General features: G+C 38.0%; 1 protein-coding gene across 1 annotated transcript in view; it reads right to left on the minus strand.

The window, feature by feature from the left end:
* Nucleotides 1-561: 561 nt before the first annotated feature.
* The window catches only part of RAB7B (RAB7B, member RAS oncogene family), a 54,494-nt gene continuing 36,957 nt past the window's right edge, over nt 562-18,098 (minus strand). Inside the window, exon 6 of the mRNA XM_056815824.1 lies at nt 562-974. Within this exon, the coding sequence (XP_056671802.1) occupies nt 924-974 (51 nt within the window). The 3' untranslated portion in view covers nt 562-923. The remainder of the gene's footprint in view (nt 975-18,098) is intronic.

Consider the following 18,098-nt stretch of genomic DNA (forward strand, 5'->3'; position numbering starts at 1 on the left):
GCTGAGAGGTTCATAAGAATCTGATGTAGGATTTCAATTTGGTATTTCTTTATTTCAAGTCCAATGCTCTGTCCATTGTACCATCTAGAAAGTCACTGGTAAATGTCTCATCCTTTCCTTATGCCTCCTCTACAGCAACCCCAACCTTTGTCTCTCCCAGAATTCCTTTGGCCTCTAGGCGGGGATACCTTTTGTGTTTCTTACTTTTCCTTCTTCCTTTCTCTCTTTCCTTATCCCAGTACTTAAATCAATCAGTTCAACTCTAATCATCAAATTCTACCTTCTGTAGCTCATCTTCCCAGTTCCTCTTTGCTAGCGCTAGTTTTTCTCTCTGAGATTACTTTCAGTTTATACTCCATGTCATTATACTGCATGCTTTTATTTAATCACAAGTTCTCTCTTCCATTAATATGTGAGTTCTTTGGTAGAACAGACCATGTCTTCCTTTGTATCCACAGTTTTTAGCACTGTACCTGACACATAATAATAACTAAAAAAAAACCTATTACCTTTTTTTTGAAAATTTTATTTAATTAGTTAATTTAGAATATTTTTTCATGGTTACAAGATTCATTTTATTTCCCTCCCTTCTCCCCAGCCCCCTCCTATACCCAATGTGCAATTCCACTGGGTTTTACATGTGTCATTCATTGATCAAGACCTATTTCCATATTATTAATATTTACATTAGATTGTTCGTTTAGAGTCTACATCCCCAGCCATATCCCCATCTAACCATGGGATCAAGCAGTTGTTTTTCTTCAGTGTTTCTACTCCCACAGTTCTTACTCTGAATGTGGATAGTGTTCTTTCTCCGAATTGTCTTGTATCCTTGCATTGCTACTAGTAGAGAAGTCTTTTACATTCGATTGTACCACAGTGTATCAGTCTCTGTGTATAATGTTCTCCTGGTTCTGCTCCTTTCACTCTGCATCAATTCCTGGAGGTCGTTCTAGTTCACATTGACCTTTTATCTTAGAACCAATAACAATTTTAAAATTTAAATAAAAACAAAAATAATAATAAAATTTAAAATTAAAACTAAAATTGATAATAAATTTTAAATAAATGCTTGTTGCCTGCCTGCCCAATTTCTTGGCCTATATACAAGAATTCCTAGTTATAGCTTTGTGCTCCAGTAAAAGACTTTCAGAGTATTTCTAGTAAGTCAGGTATGGGTGTTACTACTATGCTAATACACAAAGTGAACTTCAACCTCAGGATCTAAGCAAAAGGATCCTAGAGTAACTTTTGGATCCTCAAAGTGATGTTAACTATATTTGATAAAAGGTAATATCTTTCTCTTTGACAAAATAACTAATATGGAAAAATGTTTTTCATGATTGCACATGTAAAATCTTTATCAGGCTGCTTGCCATTTCAGGGAGGGGAAAGAAGTACTAGAGAGTAAAGAAGAAAGGAGAGAATTTAGAACTCAAAATTTACAAAAAGAATATAAAAATTGTTTTTACTTGTAATTGAGGGAAAATAAATATTATTAGAAAAAGAAAGTTAATTTCTCTGGGGTGAGCTTTGCAAAGGCCAGCTGCATGTACACTGCATGTAGTGGCATGACTTCTCTGTCATTTATTAGCTGAAGAACTATGGGCAAATCCCTGAATCTCTTTGAACTTTTGTTTCCTCATTTGTGAAACAGTAATAACCTTACCTACCCAGTCCACCTCCCAAGGTTGTTGTGAGGGCCATGAGATAATTTATGTAAAGCACAATATGTATTTTTATTACTTTGTGTTGAATGTACTAATTTAATTCCAATCCTTTGGAAATTGACAATCCAATAACCCCCTTTGAGCTACAGCCAGGTTTTTGGTGCCTTCTTAGGACTCGTCTTTTGAAATCCATAGTTTTGAGCTCCCAACCTGTGAACCTCTGTCAGATCAAAGCAGATGCCACATGCTTTCAAAGCAACTAGTATTTAGAGAAACTAAAATAAGGAAATGAACCAAGCGCAAAATGTTAATTTCTCTCAACTAATTCCCTTGTCTCCCCAACAACACAGAAAAGGAAAAAACAGTTCAAATTCATATCATGATTGTTTAAAGATTCTATCTGCTTATTCACTTTCTTTTGCTTCTTAGAATGCTGTCAGTTTCAGAAAATGGTGGCCATTTTTGGGTTGGACTTATTAAACATGATGTGGAAACAGACTTATAATCCACATCAGAGACCCTCTAACTAAAGTTGTCCCATGTGACTGTTATCTTTTTTCCAATGCATCCTGATGACCATACTCAATTTCTCCAAGGGTAGAGCACTGGAGTCTTAAGTCCTATTTTGGAACTGAGGAAAAACTAAAAATGTGCTTAGGAAAAACTCATTATGGGCAGAAGCAATCTCCATCCCTAATTATGCTAGTATAATATCAATCCATTCAATATTTACCCAGTGTTTACTTGGTACAAAGTAGTGTGCTAGGTTATGGGTTCTACTATAGAATAGCTTTTATTCATAAGGAACAGGAGTCTAGTTGGGGAGAGAATACTTTGATGTAAAGTAGATTTAGGAATTATAGATTTAGAACCTAAAGAAACTTGGCCATCTCTCTCTATCTCTCTCACTCTCTGTGTGACTCTGTTTTTCTGTCTCTGTTTCTGTCTCTGTCTCTGTCTGTCTCTTTCAATTTCTGCCTCTCTGCCTCTCTGTGTCTCTGTCTCTGTCTCTCCCTTTCTCCCTCTGTCTCTGCCTCTGGCTTTCTTTGTCTCTTGAACTAAGTCTGAGGGAGAATAAATAGCTATATAAATATATAAAATAAATTGCCAATAGCCATATGGCTAGTAGGAGAGGTAGGATTTAAACACAGGTCTTTCTGACTCTTAAGTTCAGTGCTCTGTCTCTTGTATCAGCAACTGTCTTGACACAGTAAGTGCTAAAATGTACACATCCTAAATGCTATAGCAATTCAGTAGGAGAGCACAGGAGGCTGGGATATTTAATTTGATTCAATTCACTTCAGCAATCATTCCTTAAGGAGCTGCTATTTTTAAGGCACTGTGTGGTCAAGGAAAACTTCATGGAAGAGGTGAGTTTTGACTTGGCCTTAAAGGAGAGATGGGATTTGGAGGGATGGAGGCAAATGCTAATGATGAGTTCAAAGCACATGTGATTAAATCAACCTAGGAGTTTCACTTGCATTAAAAGATAAGGTAGGATGGAGTCAAGTCATGGAAAGGTCTTGAAATCCTGATAAAGGTATTTAGACTTGTTAGGGGGGAGCAGTGGGGAACCATTAAAGAGTCTTTCCATTTAAGAAGGATAACAAATAACCAATATATTCCCTTGCTTAATCATACTTGATACTATGAGAGATGACTTCATTGACAACAACCTTATCATAACAGTCATTTAAGTTTTGTTGGAGTAGGAGGAAGGAAGGTGTCTTGTTTAAATGGTCCACCAGCTGGTGTTTGACTCATTTTGGAAGGTGTTATGTTTGGTATTGTCCATCTATTGCTTCTCTTGTCTATTCTTTTTTAAAATTTATTTTTATTTATTTTATCGTATATCTACTAATTACAACACAAAATTCTTAAACAATTATTTTTTAACCATTTGAGTTCCAAATTCTCTTGAGAAGACAAGTAACTTGATATTGATTATACATATGAAGTCATGAAAAACCATGTTGCAAAAGAAAACAAAACCAAGAAAAGTAAAGTTAAAAAAGGGTGCATTTTCCATCATGGGGTTTTGGAATTGTCTTGGAGGATTGTTTGACTCAGAGTAGGTGTCTTTCATAGTTGATCATTCTTAAAATATTGCTGTTATTGTGTATGGTATTCTCCTGGTTCTGATCACTTCACTTTGCATCACCTCGTTTAAATTGTCCCAGATTTTTCTGAAATCATCCTGATGTCATTTCTTATAGCAACTGAGGGGCATCTTCTTGACTTCCAATTATTTGCCATCACAAAATAAAAGCTGCTATAAATATTTTTATAAGTATTTTCCTTTCCCCCCTTTTCTTTGATCTCTTTGGGGTATAGACCTAGAGGTGCTATTACTGGGTCAAAGGGAAGTCACAGTTTTATGGACCTTTGGAAATAGTTTCAAATTGTTTTCCAGAATCTATGGACACCATACCACCAACAGCACATTAAATCTATTTTCCCACATATCCTCCAACATTTGTCACTTTCCTTTTTTGTCACGTTAGCTAATCTGATAGGTGTGAGGTGGCACTTAAGTTTTTTTAAATTTATATTTCTCTAATCAATAATGATTTAGAGAATTTTTAATATGACTGATAGCTCTGAATTCTGATGAAAATTGCCTGTTCATATCCTTTGACCATTTATTAATTGGGGACTGGCCCTGATTTTTATATATTTGACTCAAATTTTTATATATTTGAGAAATGAGGCCTTAGTAGAGAGGCTTGCTTAATAATCTTTTCTCTAATTTCCTGTTTTTCGTCTAATTTTGGTTGCATTTGTTTTGTTTATGCAACTCCCCTTTTAATTTCAAGTAATCAAAATGATCTATTTCACTTCCTGTGATCCTCACTATCTCTTATTTGGTCATAAATTCTTCCCTTACTCATAGATTTAGTAGGTACAGTTTTCTATACTTCTCTAATTTACTTATGTCTAAATCATTTATCCATTTTGACTTTATCTTGGGAATATTGTATGAGATGTTGGTCTATGTCTAGTTTCTGCCAAACTGCTTTCCAATTTTCCCAACAATTTTTGTCGTGTTGAGTTCTTAACTCAAAAGTTACTAGGTTACTATAATCATTACTACTGCCTCTTGTGTAGCTACTTTATTTCACTGATCTACTACTCTGTTTCTTAGCCAGTAACAAACTGTTCTGATGATTACTACTCTGTGTAATATAGTTTGAAATCTGGAACTGCTAGTCTGTCTTCCTTTACATTCCCCCCACCCTATTAATTACCTTGATATTCTTGACTTTTTGTTCTTCCGGATGGATTTTGTTGCTACTTTTTCCAGCTCTATAAAAGAATTTTTGGTAGCTTAATGGGTACGACACTGAATAAATAAATTAACTTAGGTGGAAGTGTCTTTTTATTACATTGCCTCAGTCTACCTATGAGCAATTAGTATTTCTCCAATTCTTTAGATCTGTCTTTTTTCTATGGAAAATGTTTTATAATTGTGTTCATAAAGTCCCTGATTTTGTCTCAGCAGGAAGACTTCAAATATTTTATGTAGTCCACTATTCTTTTAATTGGAATTTTTCTTTCTATTTATTGCTGCTGGATTTCATTGGTAGTATGTAGAGACACTGATGATTTTTTATACCTTGCAATTTTACTGACGTTGCTCATTGTTTCAACTAGTTTTTAGTTGATTCTCTAGGGTTCTCTATGTATAACATCATATCATTTATAAAAAGTAATACTTTTGTTTCCTCACTGCCCTTTTCTATTCTGTTAATTTCTTTTTCTTGTCTTATTGCTATAATTAGCATTTATAAAACAATATTGAATGATAATTGTGATAATGCACATCCTTCTTTCACTTCTAATCTTCCTGTGAAGGCTTCAAATTTATCCCCATTACAGATGTTTGTTCTTGGTAGATACTACTTAGCATTTTAAGAAAGGTTGCACTGATTTTAATGCTTTCTAGTGTTTTTAATAGGAATGGGTGATGCATTTTGTCAAAGATATTTCAGTCTCTATTGATATAATCATATGATTTGTTGTGTTTGTTATTGATATGGTCAATTATGCTGATAGTTTTCCTGATATGAACTTGTATTCCTTGTATAAATCTCACCTGGTCATAGTGTATGATATTTGTGATACATTGCTATAATATCCTTGCTAGTATTTTATTTAAAAAATTTGCTTTGATATTAAGGAAAATGATCTATAATTATCTTTCTCTGTTTTTGCTCTCTCTAGTTTAGGTATAAGCACCATATTTGTGTCATAAAAGGATTTTGTTGGAATTCTTCTTCACCTAGTTTTTCCAAGTAATTTATATGGTTTAGAGATTAATCGTTCTTTCCATATTTGTGAAATTCACTTGTGAATTCATCTGGTTCTGGGAATTTTTTCTTACTTAGTTCACTGATGGTTTGTTCAATTTCTTTATTAAGATTGTGGCATTTAAGTATCCTATTTCCTTTTCTGTTAATCCTGGGTAGTTTTAATTTTTGTAAATATTCAGACATTTCCCTTAGATTGTCTTAGATTACTAGCAGGTAATTGGGCAGGATAATTCCTAATAAAATTGCTTTAATTTTATATTCATTGGTGGAGCATTCTCCCTTTTCATTTTTTATTCCAGTAATTTGGTATTCTTCTTTCTTTAAAAAATAAATTATCTAGTCTTTTATCTATTTTATTTATTATTCCTAAAACCAGCACCTAGTTTTATTTAATTTTTTAATTTTCAATTTTATTAATCTCTCCTTTGATTTTTAGTATTTCCATTTTGGTCTTTGATTGGAGATTTAAATTTTTTTTCTTTTTTTTTTAGTTGTAAGCCCAATTCGTTGACCAGCTTATTATCTCCTTTATTGATGTACACATTTGGGAATGTAAAATTTCCTGAGTACTGCTTTGGCTGCATTGCACAAATTCTGGCATGTTGTTTCATTGTTGTCATTCTCTTTAATGAAATTATTGAATTTTTCTTTGATTTATTATTTGACCCATCCATTTGTTAGGATGAGATTATTTAATTTCCAATCAACCTTAAAAGAAAATCCTCATCTTTCATCTTAGAATCTATACTGTGTATTGGTTCTAAGACAGAAGAATGGTAAGGGATAGGCAATGGAGGTTAAGTGATTTGCCCAAGGTCAACAAGTTAGGAAGTGTCTGATGCCAGATTTGGACTCAGGACCTCCCACCTCTAGGTCTGGCTCTCAATCCATTGAATCACCTAGATATCCTCTTCTAATTCACTATTAATTTATGCTACCACAACCCTTTATTAAATATAATTTTTATTGAACTATGGTTTGAAAAGAGTAAACTTTATATTTTTACTTTTATGCATTTGGTTGTGAGATTTTTATACCCTAATAAATAGGTCATATTCTTGTGAAGGTGCTTCCAAAATGGTGAGATCTGGGGAAAGGTGTGGTGACTGCTCTCCTTGAACTCTGGTCCTTATCCAGGATGGCCCTCCTTGATCCTTTGGGGGTACAATTGATACTGTTCTTCAGGGTTCCTGTTCCCTTGGGGTGGGAAATGATATTGCCTCTCTAGAGGTTTCCATTCCCTCTTGATTAAAAGTACTCTTCCCTACCCATGAACTATAGCCCAGAAGTGAGAATAAGCAATGGAGTTGCCAAACGTCATCTGCTCCTATGTACAATGCTAGTGGATTTGTGATTTCTTGCTGCCCAGTTGTTATTTCCCATATACCTTTCCAGTTTGTCAACTCCCAAAATTTTGACTGCTTCTGTCACCACCTAGTACACCACTTGTGTTTCATCCATCTGGTCTCTAATCTAGACTCTCTCCTATGTCACAGATCTCTCTTTCTGATCTCCTATGATGTCTTGGGCTACAAAAATGTCTCACTTTGACCTTTTATAGATTCTGTCACTCCAGAGTTCAATTTGAGGCATTATTTTAAAGTTGTTTGGAGGGGAATGTAAGGAGAACTTGGTGGAGTGCTTCTTTACTCTGTCATCTTGGCTCCCTCTAGTCTATTCTTAATCCTTGAGTTCCTAAAAACTCTGATTTCCTGAGTTTGCAGGAAGTGACTGATAGAGTCATCCAAGAGTTGTCAGAGCCAAGGGAAAATCCTGCCCTCAGGTCTCCTGGCAACTCCACTGGTAGCACCTGTAACAGCAACATCTCCTTGGATTTTTCACTAGGAGGTTCGTTATTTTCATCTCCAGCCTCTTATAATCAAAGGGGAGGGAGGTTAGAAAGGCTGATCATGAGGTCCCTATTTTTGGTATTCAGGAAGTCAGTTTTGGGGGCCCATGGAGTGAATCCCACCTGGTTATAAGAATGATGATAAGAATGGCAATTGAATGAATAAAGAACCATAGCAGGAGACAAAGGCACTCTGTTGACATGTGGACAAGGCTGGGAAATAATCTCTCACTATGTTCTGTAGTTCTTTCTCCAGAACTCTGTCAGAGCTAGTAGTTAATGCTTAAGTTATATCCAGGGAAGAAATTTGAGGAAGGGCTTGGAAAAGGGCCAAGGAGATAGTGGGGGGAAATGATGAAAGAGTAGAATTGGAATCACTTGGCTCAGAGCTCACTCTTCAGACTTCCAAAGAAAGCAAATGATTAGGCCCTTGACTATGAAAGAGATGAGTTTAAACAAGAGGGTAAGAATTGATTTAGAACTTCCTGATCAGTGAATAAAGAAGGCAGAGAAACCTCTTCTCCCTGATGTTTTAAAGAATAATGCAGATTGTATGACCCTGGGCAAGCCACCTAACCCCACTGCCTAGCTCTCACTGCTCTTCTGCCTTGATACCCCTACTTTGAACCGATTATGAGCCAGAAGGTAAGGGAAAGGACAAGGAACCTTCCAAAACTCCCAGGGTATCAGAAACTCCTTAAAATCCAGATCATCTCAGCAATGGTGTGGGTTCATATTCTCTTTCCTGCCCCCAGGACCAAACTGTTGGGACATCAGTCCAATCTACCACCCCCAACAGTATTGATTCTAAGACAGAAGGTAAGGGTTTAAAAATAAAAGAACAATGGAGACCCTCAGATGTCAGAATGAAGTTGTTCAGCAGAGGAGAGCTAAGCATATTGTAGAAGTATGGCTAAGACTTAAAATTAAGTAAGGAGGTGAGTTCCTTGAGAGACTCCTTTAGGGCTCAGGGTTTTTTACTCAATAAAGTAGCTTTCCCTGGGGTTGGGGGGAGGTCGGAAGGATGTGCCCACAGTTTGGTCCTGGGAGTAGGGGACAGAAAATATGAACCCACAAAGTGAGCGATATGGGAGATTGAATTGTCCCTTCTCACATCATTGTAAGACTTAAAAAAGAAGGAAACATAAACATCTTCTAGTTCTTCCCCCTCAGTTTTACAGAAGAGAAATAGAAGGACCAGGAAGGAAGGGTGGAAGCAAGCATTTATGTGCTAGGCACTATGCTAAGTGCTTTACAAATATAATCTCATTTGATTCTGGAAACAACCTTGGGAGAGAGGTGTTATTATTATCCCCATTTTACAGTTAGGAAAACTGAAGCAGAAAGAGGTAAAGCGAACTTGTCCAGGATCCTACAACTAGTAAAGTGACTGAGGTCAAATTTGAATTCAGGTCTTTCTGACTCCAGGCTAGAGCTCTATCCATTGTACCATCTAGCTGTCTGATATGACTTGAGTTATTCATGGCCACACAGACAGTAAGTAGCAGAGATGGGTTGTGAACTCAGCTCCTTAGATCCCTGAATACCATGTTATCTACAACATGGCTCCATCTCTAACTACCCCTCCGCCATCAAGGTAGCAGCTCCCTAGATTTCTTAGAATGCCCATAGTGGCTGAGCCGAGACCCGGCAGACTGTCAGATTCTTGGCAAAGCTCCAGTTTCGAGTTATGAAACTCCATGGGATTTATGGGCAATCGGTGGCACTGGTCCAGCTCAGCTCTAAACAGCTTCCAGAGCTTCCTTGGGCCTTTTCCCTGCTCAGAAATCTTCTGCTTGTTCTAAGTTTTAATTGCTTGTCCAGATTAGAACTTTGAATTCCTGATACTATGTGTCAGCTCCTTCTGCTCAGTCAACAGAAGGGATATGATGAAAGAATGTTGGTCAAGAGAAGACAGGGGACACATTTCTGAAGAAGGTTATTCAGCACTTGACAAGCAATATTATTAGTTACATTTATCTAGCCCTTCGTAAACATTATTTATTTGAATCTCACAGCAGTCCTGTGAAGTAATAACTATTATTACTCTTGTTTTGGAAATCAGGAAACTAAGACTTTGAGAGGTTATTTGAATCCCTATTTTCCCTTGAGCTCGAGCATTACCTTCTATCTCAGTCCTTTGCTCATCCTCTTTTCTTCTCTTTTGTATAATTATACTAGTAGAAATGAGCATTTAATAGTGCTTTTAGATATTATTTCATTTTAAGCTCACAATGACCTTTGAAGGTAGGTGCTGTCATCATCCCCACTTTGTGGATGAGGTAACAGAGGCAAACAGGTAAAATGATTTGCCTAGGGTCACTCAGATCTTCTTGCTCCTATTTTTGAACCTAACATGTTGACTGGCACTTAATAACTACATCTTAATGGACATTTTGGTTTTCATGAGCAGGGTTATAAAAGGAAGGGTGGGGAAGTGTGGTTTGGAAGGAGGGTTCATGTCCAGTTCCATCCTCTGTTCACTGCAGTACATTGTTTTTCAATCACGTAAGTGGCCCAGGTTTATAAAGGATTTGCTAAGTGGCCAGTTTTCAGCTGAGTACTGTGTGAATCCCAAGAAAAAAAGGCAGACTCACCCAGCTTATAAATCCATCTGATTTATACATGTGAGTCTACTTTGATTATCCCAATGAGGTGGAAAACTTCTTCCTTGATAAAGATTAAAATTCCTCCAGGCCTTCTCATACTGCGTGGTTCCCATCTTTGGCTTTTGACAAATCCTCTGTGGGGTATCCACCCATTATGCTATTTCCCCAAAGCTACCAAGATGCAGAGGGCTTAAAGTGATTTCCCCAAGATCCTCCAGATGTACCAAGGTTAGAACCCTTGGAATGGTAAAAAGGAAACAGTTCCTAACTCCAGGAGCTTTACATTTTATAGAATGACACAATATGTCCCCAGATAAATATATACAAACTAGGAACCGACAGAACAAATACAAAGTAATTTGAGGGGAAGGTCCCAGTAGCTTCGCGTAGCAGATAATGCTTGAGATGACTTTTGAAGGAGAAGAGAGAGTCTGAGAGATGGAGATAAGGATAGAGTGCATTCCAGGCATAGCAGGGCAACCTGTGTACAAATGCATGGAAATGAGAAATGAGATGGCATGTTTGAGAAATGGACAGAAGGTCAAGCTAAGCTGAAGAGAGTACAAAGAGGAACTGGGGAAGAAAGTTTGAGCAAGGTTGTGCGCGCTTTAACTGTCAAACTGAGTTTATATTTATATTCTAGAGGCAATGGGGAACCAGTGGAGTTTTTTTGAGTAGGATAATAAGATGATTAGACTTGCTCTTTAGGAGAATTACTTTGGCAGCTATATGGAGGATAAGTGGAAGAAGTGAGAGATGTGGCAAGGGAACCAATTAGGAGACAATTGCTATAGACAAAACAAATGTCGGTGAAAGTCTATGCTAGGCAGGTGGCCAGGAGAGTGGAAGAAAGGAGTCAAGAAGTTCCAGTAGCAGGAAGAAGGATAAATGAACACTATCTTTCCACCCTATAACACTTCTTTTTTTTTTTAACCCTTACCTTCCATCTTTGAATCAATACTGTGTATTGGCTCCAAGGCAGAAGAGTGGTAAGGGCTAGGCAATGGGGGTTAAGTGACTTGCCCAGGGTCACACAGCTGGGAAGTGTCTGAGGCCATATTTGAACCTAGGACCGCCCATCTCTAGGCCTGGCTCTCAATCCACTGAGCCACCCAGCCAACCCCCCCCCCCCCCCCACAACACTTCTAAATAAATCTAGGAAATGCACCAGAATGAATCCTGATAGGGAAGTTAAAGAAAAACATTATATGGAGTAATTTTTCCAATCCAGGTCATGCTTAGAGAGACACAAAGAGGTCTTTGTACAATGGAGTCCAGGGTCTAGACCAGAATGGTCTGATGAAGCACTCTAGTGTAGGAAGAGATGGTTTCTGTAGTACAAGAAGAGGTCCCAGATTCAGAAAAGAGAGGTCCAATCTTATGCAGGAATATATGTCAACTGGCATCACTGTTATACTACCTTATCCTGGATCACTGATCCAGGTGTTCCAGGATTAGAAGTGGTTTCAGTCCCTAGCAAGAAGCTAAAGAGGAGTGGTATGGTTTTGATCCCAGAAGCAGAGCAGGGTCTTAGTTCTAGACTCTAGCCCAGCCTGAAGCCTTCAGGGGAATGAAAAGGATGGGAATCTCAGACCAAAAGAGAACCTACAATTCTGTCATTCTAAACTAGGAGAGCTTTCTGACTGGTTGCTAGTGATGGAGTCCAGCTGCAGTCTATTGGAAATCTAACTGGTTCACGTCCACAGGTGCAGTGCTCTGACCCAAACCTAAGTTAGAAACTTGCAGAGCTTGGAGGAGGTGGGCAGAAGTTAGATTTTTCCCTGGGTCACACCACTTTGGGTGCATTGAAGGTCCCCAGCCTGACCTATTCCTGGGGTTCTGGAAAAAATTGAATGCCCTAAGAAAATAGTAGCAGAAGCAACCCAGACATTACTTACAAAAAATATGAAGTCAGGTACTAGACCAGAAGAAAGAATAAATTAAAAGGAATCTTACTATAACAATTATTCTGGCAAAAGGAGTACTCAAGATTCAAACCCAGAAGAAGAGAATGTCAAGAAAGCACTTAAAAGTAAGCTTCAATGAAAAATACAGTTTGGGCACAAGTTCACCTCAAATTCCTACAAAAGATAATACAAGAGTTACAATGCTTTTATAAATCAAACAGAGTGCTAAAGAAAAAAAAAATTAAAGGAATGAGAGCTATGGAAGAAGGCATTGGAAAGTTAATTGGTGACCTGGAATAAGAGGTACAAAAATCTTACCCAAGAAACAAACTTCCTAAATGGAATGGAATTCAGAATGGACCAAATAGAAGTTAATAACTACATAAAGCAACAAGAAATAATGAAAACAAAGTCAAACGAATGGGGGAACCACCAGCAGGCTATTGCAATAGTCCAGGAGAGAGGTGATAAAGAGTCAAAATGTTTGGAGGGAAGAAAAAGGGGGCATATTGGAAAGATGTTACCAAGGTAAAATCAACATTTTTTCTGTGAGTAGATTGGATATAGAGGGTGAGAAATAGTGAGGAGATGCTTATGACACCTTGCTTTTGTGATCATTAATTTTTCATATATTGTATTTATTCCTATATATCAGGGAGAATTACTGTGTAGTTCTATGTCTGAGATCTTGATCAGAGATACCATCTAGTCTGCAGTTTTTTGCATTTTTTTGTTCTTGAGAATCTCAAGGAATATCTTTTTTTTAAAACAGAATTTGATTAATAAATGAAGGAGAGAAAGGTTGTTGTTTTTTTAGACTTATGTGACTTGACCTGTGTAATAATTAAAATAGTGGAAGACTTAAATTGTGGCAGATAAAAGAGTGGATGAGTAAATTTGTGACCGCAGAAAATATGGTTTCAAGACAATGTCTTGTTTTAAATAAAATATAAGGTGGTCACCAGGGAAAATTTCCCAATTATTAAAATATACCCAAGTCAACTGGGTTTTATAGAGATTTTAATTCATACAAATGAGGAATTAATGAAAGTGAGAGAGAATAAGAGAGGAATAAGTATGAAGGGCCGTAGCCAACATGGCCTAGACCCAAGTCTTAAGAGAGAGATCAGTCAGTCTTTAATCACTCACCACAAGATTTGTCCAAGCAAGGATTCTAGTGTTCAGAGACACCAGTTCAGCCAGCCAGCCATCTCCAGAGAGAGATTCTTCTGACTGTCCTGAGACTCAGCTTTTCCTCTCCTTATAAAGGAAGTTTTCTCCTATGTCACCTCCCCTAAGTTCTTACATCTACCAATCACAGTAGACGTTTTTTAAAGGACAGACCATTCTTAGTTCACACCTAAGAAGGCTTGTAAATTCACAAGTTGCCTGACCTTTATAGGTACTTAGCACCCTTTTGTATTATATCTAAAAATAGGCACAGCTTAAGAACTTTTCTCTTACTATAAGTATGGGTTTAAGTATCTTTCATTGTTCAGCAAGGAGTTTCTTCCCCTAAAGCAGGCTTAAGTAGGGGTGGAGTAGAGGTCTTCACATTCCTGATCTAAGTTCCTTCATTGTTTTAAAATGGGGAGTGGTCTTAACCAAACCTTATGAAGTAGGGTCTGAGAATTTTTAAGGTTCACACCTGTCCATCTCTGGGCATGGGGAGGGGTGAATAGGTTGATGACCACCTCTTAATTAGCTGTCACCAGTTAAAGATGTCTTGGGCTGACTGGGAGGGGGGGCTGAATAATGAATTCCTTAAAATCTACTTATTAAGCTGATTGACCCAGTTCAGGTTGTCCCTGCTCAAGAGAGAGCCAGGGAGACCTATATCACTATCAGTAATGATGCTGGCCTAACCAATAAACTTGATATAATCAATAAATTTATATTATCCTAAAATCAGTCTCTTTGAGACAATTTTAATCATAACCCTTGTGAGCCTGTGGGACTGAGAAGATGGTGGTGCCCAAGACAGTAATAAAAAAGTTTGGGGTGTTTTAGATGTCTACTAGACATCTAATTTGTTGTCTGAAAGGCAGATGGAGCAGAGATCTTATGGGCAGAATAAGCAGATTTGAGAGTCATCAGCAGAAAGATGATAATTAAATTTGTAAGAGCTGTGATGAAAGTACTGTAAAGTACTGTAGAGTCAAAGTATCAAACTTGGAACCTGAAGTCATGAGCTCTCAAAACTCCTCAGTGCTGCCCAACCAGATTAAAATGGAAATGGAAAATGTTTAGCAAAACAAGTAACAATATAATACAATAGGAATAATGATAACTTGTGGTTTTCTTAGTTAACCTAAGGCAGGCAAGGACCTTGTTCTATTTGAGTCTAATACCACTGATATAGAGGGAAAAGGATGAAATCCTGTGGGACACCCTATGTGTTGTATGACTTATATAAGAATGCAGTCAAAGGAAACTGAGAAGGAATGGTCTGCCAGGCAGGAGGAAAACCAGGAGAGAATGGTATCCCCCAAACCTATAGAGAGTATCAAGGAGGAAAAGGCGATTAAGTGTCAAAAGCTGCAGAGAGGTAAAAAAAAGAACAGAGACTAAGAAAAGGCTAAGATCACTGGTAATGTTGAAGAGTAGTTTTGGGGGAATGATGAAGTCTGAAGCTGGATTATAAGGAATAAGAATAAAGTGAGAAAAGAGAAAGTGGAGGCACCTATTATAGAGGGTCTTCTTAAGGAGTTTAGCCATGAAAGGTAAGGGTTGCCCAATACCTGGAAAATGGCTAGCTAACTTATGATATGTATGTGTACATGTGCCTATATATATGTGTGTGTGTGTCTATATATGCATACAAATACATACATCTGTGATAGAATACTATTGTGATCTAGTAAATGATGAAAGGGAGGATTTCAGAGAAACTTAAAAAGACTTATATGAACTGATGCAGGGAGAGGTGAATAGAATGAGAACTATTTATACAATGACAACAATATCATCAAGACAAATAACTTTTGAAAGACTTTGGAACTTTGATCAACACAATGCCCAACCTTGATTCCGGCTACCTATCTCCTGATAAAGTGGCAATGGGCATGGAGTACTGACATATTTTTTGCACAGGGTCAATGTAGGAATATGTCTTATTTGGCTCTACATACTTAAAACATATTTTGCTTTTTTTTTGTCAATTGGAGGGTAGAGGATATGAAATAGAAAGTGGATTTCTGTTATTGAAAAATATTAGTGAGGAGTCAGGTAGGTAGTTCAGTGGATTGAGAGCCAGACCTAAAAATGGGAGGTTGTGGGTTCAAATGTGGCCTCAGACACTTTCTAGATAACATGCTTTGTAAATGTGAATTGCTATTATTAGTATTTCCACTCTCCACACCTTGCCTCTACCTAATAGAATTAAGTGACTAATTGAACCCCAGGGAATAAAATCTTTGGCAAATTCAATGTCATCCACTCTCTTTGTAAGGACCTGTTTTAAAACCTGTGCCCTGAAGCTATTGTCCTTTCCATTTTGGGGGAGCTAATAAGCCACCCAGACCATCATCTGCTCTTTCCGCACCATTTCTCCTCTACATTTAAAAGAACCTTCGAACGAGTCTCAGAAGTTGAATCTAGACCTGTTTCCTGGCTGCCTGGTCCCTTAACAGTGGGACATTGGGAACTGAATGTTATCTCACAGGTAACCGGAGAAGCAGCAGCAGGTGAAGCCCTTTGGTACAGTATCCAGGAGCGTCCTGGCATCAGGTCTGCCTAGTGATGAGCGGAAAGCCTTTGTGCCAGTAGGTGGATAGTCTGTAATGGGTTTCAGGAGAGAGCTTCAATATTTGTCACAAACAGAAGAACAAAAGATGTGGAGGGCTATTGTGGGATCCCCAAAGAGGAGCTAATCCTCAAGCAAGCAGTCAGTCAGCCGGGTTCAAGTGCTGGGTTGGGTTGGGCTGGGAGGGGGGACCTACTGCCTATTATGAGCAATTGTGGGGTGTGGGGGGGATAATAGCTCGGGGGTTAGGGCACAGGTGGAGAGAGGACGCATAGTGCACCTGTCCTGAGAGGTCAAATAAACAGGCGTCATTCCCTCCCCACCCCACCCCCAAATTCACAGTTCCTTTAAGGTGGTTAGAACAATAGAGTCAACTCTCTATTTTCCAAGGGTTGGCCAGGCCAATGCAGAGATCATCCAGTTCCTTCCCTCTACTTTTCTCCTTTTATATCCCTTACTCTTGCTGCCCAAGTCCAGTTCACTTTTAGAGGATTAGCCAGAGAAGGCTCTACTGATTAATATGTTATTAATGCATAAAAAGGGAATAGTGATTTTAAAGTTGCTGACAGGAATGCAGAACAGAAATTTGTTAACTCCATCTTGTCCCTACCCAACCAAGTCTTGTTAAACAAATTCCTGAAGTGATTCGCATACATTTAGGTAGTGTCCAGGTTCATGGAATTAGAAAGGAATTTTTACATTCTAACTCAGAGCATACTGAATTCAAAGATTGACAGCTGAGGCAGAGGAAAAGCAGATAGACAATGTCTAGTGGCTTCTCACTTGAATGGCTGACTAGGTATAATTGAAGCTGTGGGTCTGAATCACAAAAGAATTGATATAGCTCAAGTTTCTAGAATCTAAAAGAGCTAAGAAATTTCCTTTTGGGGAAAAGGCAACATAGCAATTATAAGTAAGTGAAGAACCAGAAAACTGGCTAAATCAGAAGTTTAGCAAAGAAATCAAAGGATTAGAGTATAATAGGGAATGATAGCCCAGCAAAGAAATTTAGCAGTATGTAGGAGTGGAGAATCACCTTGTCATCAAAAAGCCACAGATAACATTGGGGGCTTTGTAGAGAAGTAAGCAATAATGCTGGAGCAATGTCCCAGCAGAGATATTGATATAGGATCACGAATTGCCTAAATTAAGCATATGCCTTGTGTTCCTCACCTGTGTGCCTTCTCAACATGTGTTCTCAATGCTTACATTCTTTCTACTCATGGTCCCCTTTCCCCTGAAAGTATCTGTGAGAGACTATACTTCTGTGTGTATGGACTAGATGTTCTTTTCCACTTATTTTGTAAGGTGTTTGTCTTTTTGCTTTGAACTCTTGTTCGTATGTTAACAGAAAAAAACATTGTATGAAGCTTGTGAACTATGATCTTGGGTAGTTGCCCACCAAAAATATGTCCTGAATGTAGCTAGGGAAGCTTTTGGGAAGAGGGTGGGTGGGTAGGTGGGGTGGAGGAGACCCTGAGCTGTAAAAATGCAGGTAACTAATTTCTAAGACCCTACATGGCAACCCCCATAACTCCAACAATAATGAGTGGGATGGGGTTGGGAAAGAAGTAGTCCAGATTAGTATAGCAATATGAATCAGTGAGGAATGTGGTATGGTATGGAACATAGCTAAGCATTTCCCAGGCTGGTTTTGAAGGACATATTGTGGTTAGGCTGGTTCAGGGGACCAAACTGCAATGTTCAGAACTCTAGGAATTAAGAGAGTTTAGTAAACTGAAACCTACTATTTCAAACATGGAATTTAGAACTGAAATGGGCCTTAGAGATTATGTTCTTTTTTTTTAAAAACCTTTACCCTCTCTCTTAGAATTGATACTGCTTTGATTCTAAGATAGAAGAGTCATAAGGGCTAGGCAATTGGGGTTAAATGATTTGTCCAGAGTCATACTATCTGAGGAACTATTTGAGGTCATATTTGAGTCTAGATCCATGTTGGAGAACCTATGGCACATGTGTCAGAGGGGGCTGCTCCCTTCTATCT

The sequence above is a fragment of the Monodelphis domestica genome, chromosome 2, assembly GCF_027887165.1.
Source record: "Monodelphis domestica isolate mMonDom1 chromosome 2, mMonDom1.pri, whole genome shotgun sequence".
NCBI lineage: Eukaryota > Metazoa > Chordata > Mammalia > Didelphimorphia > Didelphidae > Monodelphis > Monodelphis domestica.